The 12,139-nt window shown below is 36.2% G+C and overlaps 1 protein-coding gene across 3 annotated transcripts in view; it reads right to left on the bottom strand.

Annotated features, from left to right (window-relative positions):
* Window positions 1–12,139, bottom strand: part of LOC149772477 (calcium-activated chloride channel regulator 1-like) — a 64,988-nt gene that overhangs the window by 34,253 nt on the left and 18,596 nt on the right. For 2 of the 3 annotated variants that reach the window (XM_089947743.1, XM_089947741.1), the window contains exons 4-7: window positions 11,357–11,534; window positions 10,756–10,894; window positions 7,231–7,346; window positions 4,007–4,231 (exon numbers count right to left, since the gene is read on the bottom strand). In XM_089947743.1, coding sequence (XP_089803869.1) covers window positions 4,007–4,231; window positions 7,231–7,346; window positions 10,756–10,894; window positions 11,357–11,534 — 658 coding nt within the window. The remainder of the gene's footprint in view (window positions 1–4,006; window positions 4,232–7,230; window positions 7,347–10,755; window positions 10,895–11,356; window positions 11,535–12,139) is intronic. The other variant, XM_089947742.1, reaches the window with a different exon arrangement.

Raw genomic sequence — 12,139 nt, forward strand, 5'->3', positions numbered from 1 at the left:
AACCTTAACTTGATCCTTTGTATACCACCAACAAAATGAAAACCGAACGTAAACATAGCGTGACCCAAATATGTATAGGGTGCCTGACACCCAGCTGATTGTCAACATTTCGGAATATCAAAAGTACACCAATGAAATTACACAACTCAAAGGATTAGGAAAATTACACGAGTGACTTACACACCACTGGAATAGATTTCTGTCCACTAGTACAACTGGACTTGAGTTCCGCGGGCCCCTTGTCTCCTTTCCTCGGCCGGACATGTTCATGAATTAAAAAGTGCGACATTCACACATAAAAGCGGGACTGTAGTGGCTCCATTCCTACAGTCCCGATCAATTGAAAATCTCGACCTTCGAGATTTAACCAGTCGCGAAAGCACTAGTTGCGTAGGCGACTTAAATCCTTTAATTGAATTGAAGCGCAGATTGGCCTCGCTTTACGTTGCATTGGCAGTTGTAGATTTCATGCGCTGGGTGAAATTGTTGCTGTTTGATGAGAATTTGACAATGGTTACAGTGTCAAACGAGGTCTAAATTTAGTCTTCATAAAGCCAATACGAATTTAGAATATTTGTAATTCTGTTCCTCTTTTCCTATTACACCAATTCTATGGCATACAACTGTGTTACAAAAGATATTCAATGTCAACCGGTACAGATTACATTTTTTATTTAGACAGTTTGTTCTAAATTTTGCCGAACATAGATTTCGAACACTGACCCTACTAAAGGTAATTTCGCTTTATTTATAAATTTTGTTTATCGTCCAATGAATGAAAACATGATAATAGGGGATGTGTTAATTTAAAACAGCTAAATTAATTCAGACTTTTTTTTACTGAAGTTAAGACATTGTGAAGTCGCAACATTTTCTGGTCACGTTTGAAAACGGCAGACGCCAAATTCAGTTCATTTATTGACACATGAAACGTGGGATATAATTTTTGTCCAAACCAATGATTAATTGTGAGTTTTTGTCTGCTCAAATTTTAAAATAGCGGATACAATTCCAGTATATTTCGTGACACATCAAAATTTGGATAGAATGTTTGTATCTATGCCAAAGCCAACAATTGAGAACAAAAGAAAGAAAAAGACAAAAACATAAAGGAAGAAAGTAAAAAGTGCAAAAATCGTTATAGAGCTAGACTAGACTACCATTAATCTAGTACAGTGTCACACACTACGCTAATACAATATAAAGAGATAATGTTTACAGAACTACTTTTCTATTGTTATTGTTTCTACAGAAATCACGTCCGATAGATGTTTTAAGGGGGTTGATGAAGAACATGCACACAATAGTGGCCGCATACCATCGAATCCGAGCTTTGTAATATCACATTACTGAATTGAGTGGATAAAACATTTCTTCTCATGAAGCTGATGATATCGTCTTCCAGGACATAATCAACAGGAATCAAAACATTAAAACCTGCGGCCATTTGGAAAGTAAACAGCTACCCAAATGGGTTCCTAAGCAATGAATGATGTCGGTGTTGATGACATAAGCTCGAACGTCTTTAGGTTTTCGATGAAGTTCCTCTTGATCACACCTCTGGATTCCAAGAAGCTGTGTACAAACTGTTGTTCAGACGGTAAAGGTCGAATACATTGTTTTCCACGGGTAATGATAATTAATGAGTTCACCCTTGGCTTTTCCTAAAAATATTTGTCAAATTAGTATATGAACGGAAGTTTTTATACACCGTTACAAGAGAGTTTCGATGCGCCTCGTTTGCAAAGAAGTCATTGGCGGTAGGTAATCGTAAATTTTGTCATTATACGACTCCCATACATCGCAAGTAGAGTCTGGCTTCTTCGGTGTTCGTTTTGTACTCGTTAACATTATCCATCAAATTGGAACACAGTACTATCTCGATTAAGCCTCAGACGTACAAGCACAACAGTTAACAAATAATTGTCTTGCAAACACAATTGCAAGTAATCAAACATTTCTAAACTATGACCTTGTTTGAACTTTTTGGCGATCGTTAAATCCAATATTGCAAGAATCGTCCTATTTTGTCAACACTATGTTATTGAAGATATCCAACGTGCCAGGTTTCCACAAAATTGAGGCATACGGATGCGTGTTCTTCGTTTCTTTTCAGTACGCCAAAAGAATTTGCAGGTCAGCTAGGTAGGTTTCAACGCCGCTGTTAATCAGTGTAGTGACCAAGTACAAAACATCATTGCTAAACAACGAATGCATGAAATTATTGACGGAAAATACTCTAGCATCAGTCCCTGGATTGGTGTTGTCCACTTTCAGAACGATGACCTTCAGGAATAATTAACTGCTATTCAGATCGATGTAATCTTCGGTTTGTCGATAAAATTCGATAAGTACTGAGGTGGTCAAAGATGACACTGGATTAAATTATACCTTAAGTCTGTTAGTGTACGAAATCTAAGCTTGTCAAAGTTCCTAACAACCCGCCTTAATGAAAAATGTAACTTTTTCTCAGTTGACATTGAAGATCCTCTGCAACAATATCATAAGATTTATACCTCTCCCCCTTCCCCCCAAAAAATAAATAGACCCCATCCTTCCTAAGTAATTGATAAATGAACATTCGGCTGGCTGGACACCTAATATTTTTAATGCAATTTTCTTCCCTTTGTGCAGATATTCAAAACGGAAGGTAACCGTATATCTAGAAAATGGAAATTCTACATCAAAATAGTGAAAAATAACTTTAAAAAGAAGTCATGACACAATGACCAAAAGTCCAATTTAGACCAACATTGACAATGCAAGACAAACCAACACGATGTAAATGCCAATAACAACCACCAAAAATTATTGTATAGCAATCATTTAAAGTCACATAATATGATAGTTCAATACTTATACAGTTATTTATTGTGCCCAATATATTTTTCATATATCTTCATAATTGTATTAAATTTTATCCACGTATTATCGACCATCAACGAAAACCTTTAAAGTTACTTTTGATGATAGAACTTGAGAGTTATTTTCATATCAGACACACACTATTTATATTTCATAACTACAAAAATTTATTACAGGGCAAAGTATAGAAGGATAGGGAAGAAAGGGTATACTGAATAGTAAATATGGGGTGCTGATGAGTGTATGATTGGGTGGTAAATATTAGATAAATAAGTATTAGTCAGTCAGTGTGTATGTTGAACATATGGATGTTTTTAAGATATATTTCGCGTTAGAGGTCAGTGATCCCCACTATGTTAAATTCCTTTAGAAGCTATTGAACCATCCGCAGGTTATTCTCCCCTGATGCCCCATAGTGCCCTTCCCACGTTAACTTCCCGTTTAGGTCCATAGTGCCGTTTTTGTGTCCAGAGTGCTTTGTGTGAAACCGAATGTTAGATCCTCAAAGATAAGTTCCAATTAAAGGCCATCTAGACCCATAATGGCAATACTTCATAACATAGGATTTAGGATTTCCCATTGTCCCAATAAAAATGGTGGCCTAATCTTAATCTTCCCTTGACGCTCAAGTGGCCTCCTATACTACTTATAATGGAATAATTAGATTCAATGTACGTGCTGCAACAAGCTGGCTATATTGAGGTCCAACAGAAAGATGCTGCTTTAACTTTCATTACAAAGAAATTTTTACAGAGAAACTAAATTCTAAATTGAGTAAGCACTCAAGGTGAGACGTTTTCTGAAAGCGATTCCTGATCAGGTATGCATTATTTAAAGTATCCGGCAATGTGTTAAATGACTTTACAGAGATCAAATATACCGGAAAGGCTACATTCAATATTATCTTCAATATATCTATCTATCTATCTATCTATCTATCTATCTATCTATCTATCTATACAATTGCAAGTAATCAAACATATATGTATATATATATATATATATATATATATATATATATATATATATATATATATATATATATATATATATATATATATAGAGAGAGAGAGAGAGAGAGAGAGAGAGAGAGAGAGAGAGAGATGAAGAGGAAGATGTTCATGATGAGATATTTACTTACATCAATTGCTAATTTCAATCCAGCCCCAATACTAGTCTTTCCCCCAGACTCTATGGGCAGTTTTTCTATGAGACTCTTACGGACATTGTTGTCAGTAATACGCGTCATTTGTGCCCGAATGTCCGCCCCGGAACTAAAGGACACCATTCCAAACAAACTATCTATGGGCAAGAGATTCTTGATTACGTACGTCGCTGCCTGTCTTTGCCTGAGTGACCTTGTTCCCTAAACGACAATAATAATAATAATAATAATAATAATAATGATAATAATAATAATACATAACTTTTTAATGGTCATTTTTACCAGTACTTTGGTGTGATGCTAAGGGTGTGCTTAGAGATAGAAAGATAAGTAGGATGATGTTGATGATTGGTACACATATAGCTTGTTGAAAGTAAATACATCCAGTGCATTGGCATAGGAACCGCTCAAGCAACACCCACACCTGCAAGGTGTGTATTAGGGGTGGGTGGGTGGAAGGATCCAGAATATTCATATCAACAACTTTTTTGCGGGGGGGGGGGTAAAGTTTCTTGCTACACCAGTGAACACATCTCAAGGCAGAGAGACTATCAGGGAGTCCATCTTCCAAAATTAATGTATACACACACACACACACACACATGTACATATATACACACACACACACACACACACACATATGCACACATACATACATACATACATACTTAGTCAGTCGAAAAAACCCATTAGAATGGAACAAAATATTCCGAGACTACGACTCTCTTTTGGTCAGAATCTGTGATGTTTACTAACTTTAGCAATCGACTGTTAATTTGCAACATGTAACAAATTCATAATAATCTCTGGACGTATGCAGTGTTGAACTATTTATTTGAACACGAGGAAGTGTTGCTGTTGAATGAACCTCTTAGAGTTCATATGTACGTGACGTATACTAAGGTAAGTATTTATGCAATCATGGGTGGATGGGTGGTTAGTGGGCTGGATTGCACGATGAATTCAAGTCCATTGAAGGTTTTGTCTTTTCTTTTACTAATATACCTGTGTCTGATGTCCATCTCCTATTATCTTATTGAATCATTTAAATTTTATGGCATAGTCTAGTGATGATTAACACGTGATAACATACCGATGAACGAAAAGAGTTCCGGTGTAAACCAGTGATGATCAAGTCATGATTACTTACGAATGAGCGGATGTAATCCTGGTGTAATATGGTATTGAATAATACATAATTAAGTGCCAAAATGTCCACCATCCTTAAAAAAAAATTACAAAAAATCTACACCCCCGAAAAGTATCATACAAGAATGTTTACCCCAAAATGATTGGTATGAATTCTTAAATACATATGTAACGAAAGTATGAAATTCGTATTCTGAGTTCCTTCCTTGGTCAGGATAAAATTGTAATGCTATTTTAAATGAGATTCGTGTCTGCTTCTACCAATACATAGAGGATGTTTGTTTGTCTTTTTTAATTAACGGTTAGATTTGCTCGAGTTGGTAAAAAAAAATCAACATTTTCACGAATGACGAAACCACCACGGATAATGCTTGAGTTTATCACAAACGAATATTTCCGTTTTTTACTCGAAGCAGTTAAATTTACCTTTCGTTTAATGTTCAAACGTATAGACTAGCAGTATGTATGCCTGACTGTATGAAGTAGCATATTTTTTACGGTTCCCACGCGATAATATCGTATGTTTACCATTGATGTTCGGCTGTTGTTGTTGTAGGGTTTAACGCCATTTTTCAGCACACGATAGGGCTATACATGGCGGCCAGTATTAATGGTGGAGGAAGAACCAGGGAAATCCCCGGAAAGAACCACCGACCCTCGAGAAGCTACTGGCAAGCTTTCTCACATACCCACATTGGCCGAATCCGAGACTCGAACCCACGCAGACAGAGGTGAGATGGCAGTGATCCGTAACGGAGAGCGCTTTAGACCACTCGGCCACTCGGGGCCCTTGTTCGGCTGTATTTTGTATATAGTTGCACAGAAAATAACTGTAGTAGGATACTTATCCTTCCTAATTCAAGGTAAAAATAAATGTATGAAGAAAGGAAAATAAGAAAATAAACATACTGTGTGATTTGAACCTGGATTTCTGAATCGTAGCCATACCTATCACAATATCAAGCCAACGTCAAAATGGCGTATTAAATTTGTTCGTCGTGATATTATCGTGTTATCAATGCTTAACTATCGCTGAGAGAAAATATTTTCGGCACTTCACTCCAATGAATTTTCAAATTTATTTCTCTTGATAAATCACGACATACCATAAAATAAAAACATGATAAAAAGCTTCATAAGTGCATGATAGCATGGTACTTTGTTATAAGCAGGGAGTCATATCATATTTTCTTTTTGCATTAATAATGTTGTTGCTCATATTGTTTTACCTCATGTTTACCTTATGATAAAACTGCTACCAAGAGCATTGTATTGAAACTTGTAACTCTAAAAGTTTCAAAAATACAAGGCAAAAAAAATTCCAAACATACAAGGCTAAAAATTTTAAACATATACGGCTAAAAAATTCCAAATATACTGGCTTACTTTCAACGCTAAAAGTCTACACCCTCAAAGAAAACCACCTTTGAAAACAACTAACCCCACCTGCAAGAAATGTACGAGGCTACGAGGCGGAAAACGACGGGAGTAAACACACACAACGAAAACTGAGATATGGAACCTAAGGTTTTCCTAATGTCTGTATATTATTAAAAATGTACATTGGCAATCTTAAAACGTATTTCAACATCATTACAAATACAGCTGTATTTCTTTGTGAATTGTAGCATTTGATACGAGAACTCGGGTATAATTGCTGACTTGCATCTGAAGGTCAGTGTTTCGGTACCAATCCAATCTATAATGATAATAATACCGGACAAAGAGACCATTGACTTTCCCCAGACACATGACCTACCTTCTTCACTTCAACAAAGGGACCTAAAGGTCAGAGCTAGTAATAATGACTTGTTACCAATGAAATGTGAATGGGTCGGCATCGAGATAAGTGGTTGTAATAGGAGTAGATTAACTATAATCGTTCATATGCAGTAATATATATGTACTCCTGCATCGTATGTTTGTTAGACACTCAATAAGTAGATATGTGTAATGTATAATGGAAATTCAGAACAAAATTGCGACAAAGTTTTTGATGCCGAGTTTTCAGATGTCTCTTGTTTGTGTCTATGAGCTTAGAAAATACATACAGCCATACTTCCTGACACATCAAGAACCAGAACTAGTATTTTCGGCCCCTGCTGAACGATTGTAAACTCTGGTTTTGTGGAAACTTTGCGCCCCTGGCCCACAGGAGGATTTTCATCTGAAATTATAAAACGTTCTCTCTTCAATTTTTTCCTTTGCTTCGTTCACTCTTCATCAAAATGCAAGAAAAGGAAACAAACATTCTTTGTCGAAATGATTATATCGCCCTTGTCATATTTAGTACATTTTATTTTGGGAAAAACATATGTACAATTACTGCTGTAATTCACTTGTGATCATTGAGTACCATTCACGAAATGTCAACTATTTCAACGTTAAGCTCTCACGTCAACCCGAGGAGAGAAAATTGGTTTAGTGTATGTTCAAAATTACTTCAGTATAAAACTCTCAGATACGAAATGTTTACTTCCTGCAACGTTTTGTTTGGAATAGAAATTGCGTGAGTACACATTCTTTACACATAATCTGTAGGAGAACACGTAAATAAGATAATGTGCGAAGAGTCTGGTTTTAATCTTAAGCATTGCAAGCATTAATCTGATAGGAGATACACACGAAAATATCGCAGGAACATGATAGAGGACCAGCAACTCCGAGAAATGTGAAAGATATACTTTCATCCAAAGGATGTAAAGATGATGCGACGGGGATGGAATTGAAGGGATGCGGAATTTTAGATAAGGACACAAGGTGAAGGAAATCAGCGAATATATGACACGACAAACTAGAGCTGAGAGATGAGAAGAAATAAATATTTGAAGTTTGGAGGAAATACTGGTAAGACAAATACTCGATTTAGAAAACAACGAAGATAGCAGTTTTATAAACATGTTTGCAAATTCATGAAGAATATGATCCAAAAGAATGAAAGTAGAAGGCTAGTTTTTTTTTTAATACAGCTGGATGGACAGTCATTGTATCAGTTTGAGGAGAGACACACAGGTTGATCAGCAACTGCGGAGGAGGTATACATCCCAAGAGAGGAAGGCATCCCTTACAATAGGTCAATTCAGATCTATTTTTCTCCTTTGGGTTTTAATAGCAATCACGATACACTTATCACCAGGCTTCTTTAGTTTCCTAATGCATGTTGCATGATGTCTCACGCAATCCGAGATGAACGAAACGAAGTGACTTTACCATAATGCTGTTTTATGACTGATTCAGACATTAGATGTTCCATGAATGAATTATGCGTATTTAAAACAGTCAAGAGAATTATCTGATTCCTTGTGAGTGCTTTTGCACATGCGGTTTACCAAGAAAAGATCAACACATCTAATAAAGACCAGGAAGTATTCATGCATTCATGGAGTCCAAACTGTCTGCCGATTGACCCATCTAATGGTGATCAATATTGTGCGTGACCAATTACTGAATGATAGTGAGCAGTTATAAGGTGTCTAAAGAGTTTATGACTCTGGGAGCGTTAAATTAAAGTCATGTTGCTTAAGGGTAGTATGATTTATAGGAAATTTCACTTAAAGATTAGCGTGACTTCGGTTCTACAGTGTTGGAGAAGCTTCAGTCCACAGTATTGGAGAAGACACTAAAAGAGTTGTAATCTTTGACATTCTAATAACCTGAAAGATAGAAAGCAAACAGTAGAAATTAAAATAATATAGCAGAGGCTGGACGCATCGACTACTGTAGACCTTCAGGCACGTTGACACTATTATGTCATCAGGTGGGGGCCCCGAGTGGCCGAGTGGTCTAAAGCGTTATGGATCACTGCCATCTCACCTCTGTCTGCGTGAGTTCGACGTCTCAGCCTCGGCTAAAGTAGGTACACGAGAAAGCCTGTCAGTAGCTTCTAGTGGGTCGGTGGTTCTTCCCGGGGTTTTCCAGGGTTCTTCTTCCACCAATTCTTGTGCTGAAAAATGGCGTTAAACCCTACAACAGCAACAACAACAATGTCACGAGGTTGGTCTTTTGACGAGACTTAAGTAGTCCTCGAGTAATATACGGAGTTGTTCACTCCTGCTTGGAATACATGTGGAATATCGATAGACATGGGATATGATCCATTATATCCAGTCAGGAAGACAGTGAATCAACTGGCCTACCGGTGTCGTACACAGCGGCTTAACAAAGAAAACAGCAAGAAGGCTAGGAGGGTTGTACAAACGGATATTAGATGCTGGTCATCAGGAAGTTATTTGATTGTTACTAGTCCTTGGTAGATAAGAACATACGAAATCGGTTGTACGTGCAAAGCAGAGAACATGGATGACACGAAAGACGCAATGACTTAGAGTTATCCATAGAGTGCAAAAGCTGCTAGCATTGTTTTTTTGCTGAGTGATGTATATTCCATTATCCGTATAACTACTTCAATCGCCTCACATCGTGTAAATTTACTGAATGGAGGCGATGTCAAGTGTGAGATGATAAAGAATTATTGAACATCTACTGAGATGTATATTACCTATTATTCAGATGGACTCACGTCTAGTTCCCCTCCCCCAGTATGCTTTGCACGCCAGAAAAAGATAAAGCAAGAAGAACATTTAGTTTCTTCCAGCTGTTTCGTATCAAACTAGACAATAGGCAAAGTTGCAATCAAGTCTACATCAACTGTTTACGAACTAGAACTGTATGTACCAAGTGTCATAGGGAGACGAAATTTTGGATGAAAATTAAAGGAATTTGAAAAGGTATGCGGATCTCGTGGCAAATTGCAAAGAGGATCGATGTGGAGTAACATACTTCCACGTCGAAGTATCTTTGCTGTTTTACTCGTCCATCATGGCAATTCTCTGAATTATCAGAAAGTGAAATAAACACTGGAGACAAGAGTGATGGTGCACAAGTTAAGGAAGAGGCAACTTTACTGGGATATTTTAACTTGAGCAGATTGGCTTGGTGAATTTCGACTTGACTGATATGTCATTTACCGTTTCATTGACAAACACCCCTGCGTTTCAATTCTTAAATGGAGGGAGGTAGTGCATTAAAGCAGAGAGGAGGCTATGTAAACATCAAACTCTATATTTAATATTTCATCACACGCTTAGTATCAATGGCATATATATCGAGGTTGATGGAATATCGTGGCTAATACGTTTCTTGAGTGAAATTAGAATGGAGGCAGTGTAAAATGGAACAATGCAAATGAAATTATCATAAATAACGTGTTCTTGTGTTGGTCCAATAATGGTTCCGATAGAAAATAGTTTATTTGAGTTAGTCAGCATTGGTCGCACCGCAAACACTGAAAATAGCGCGCATAGGTTATATTTAGTTAGAGCTTTTATATGCCAGTTGAAAGTTTGTTGATATTATCATTTCCTCTTATTCTTCTTTCTTTTTATATGTACAGAATAAATTACCTTTCTAGTGTAATGGCTAAATATAGAAATTAATTCTTTAACAGACCCGTAATTGCTTATTTGCAGAGTATCATCTGCAGTGACTAATGACTATACCAACCCCAAAAGGAGGTTACTCTAACAAATAACAATACTTGGATTAAATTATAAACCAAAATATTACAAATGCCATACTTTTAAAATCTGTATGGTTCAACAAAACTTCCCAAACACTTCTTTGGTCACAACGACGATTCTGATCGTTAACTGCCTCAGAATTATGTCTCAAGTCCTCCGCTTCCTTTGGAGTGTCTCTTTTACAAAATGAAATCAACTGCAAAACGAAGATGTATCGTTGTAAATTATATTGACTATGCAAAGAATTGAAAAACAAATTCATTTTGTTGTCAGCGATTTAATAAGAGGTTTATACATTTGGAGAAAAAGTACTGCTTGAAGATCGACAATTCCATCTGTTTGATTTTCATTATGGTTTGCTTTTATAATTTTAGACTCCTGTGACCATTAACCAAATTATTTTTGAGATAGCTAACATCAATGTTTACATACTTTTTCCTGCATTGCATTTCATGAACTTGGATGCAGATGCCAGCAACCCGATTAGCATTAAAATTATTAGTAAAAACATAGTAACGATGCCTCGACGTCCTAAAGAAGAAGAATACGAAGAAAACACTAAAGCACAGATTAAACGATAACTGGAAAGTGCAAAGTCTCTAAATTTAGTATAAATAAAATCAATCAATCAATCAAAGAATGAATTAATCAATCTAACCGATGATATGTATTGAGAGCCCATTAACGAAGCTATTACATTGTCCTCTTTGTCAGGGATGAATTTGCAATCTGTAACAGGGTTCAAGTTATATGCTTTGATATTAGCAGGAACACAGAGTTGGTCTTTGTACGGTTCCTTGATAATGAATGACGTTCCCCTCAATTGCCTAGTGCATCTGAAATAATAAAGTTAAAAATCTATCTGCAGATTATTAACTACATTTAGTGCTTGAAGTATAAAAAAAACCACTAGAACCAATGCTTGATAGTATTTGTTATGCACGCATACGTAAAAAATGTTCGTTAGATAGTTACTTTGGTTGGGCGATAGTTAACTAGCTAGTTACATTAGAGACAGGTAAATGCGATTGAATCTATCTATCACCTTGGACAGTGTTTCTTTAAAAATAACGTTTAAGAAAATAAATAAAACAAATATAAACAAAAATACGCAAGACTTCGATCAAGGTTACACCGTCGGTGGAATTTCAAAAGTAATTTCAGCTTCTGAAAGATTAATTCAAATGTTTTTCTTTTCTTCTATCCTCTTCTGACTAGCAGATGTTTCAAAGCCAATCACTCACAAACGGACTTTACTACAATTTATTCAAAATATTCAGAGAGATAATTCTTTGGCTTTGCAAATGCATGTCCGAAAAATGCCCCTCTATTCTAATACGTAACGTTCTTTTCGATTCCCACATATATTGCTTTTTACTGTTTAAATAATAAACCACTTTCATTATGGATATCATATTAAAAACAGTGTTGAATTTTAAAA

This window comes from Sinohyriopsis cumingii, unplaced genomic scaffold (assembly GCF_028554795.1).
Source record: "Sinohyriopsis cumingii isolate HCF-2022 unplaced genomic scaffold, ASM2855479v2 utg001460l, whole genome shotgun sequence".
NCBI classification, from domain to species: Eukaryota; Metazoa; Mollusca; class Bivalvia; order Unionida; family Unionidae; genus Sinohyriopsis; species Sinohyriopsis cumingii.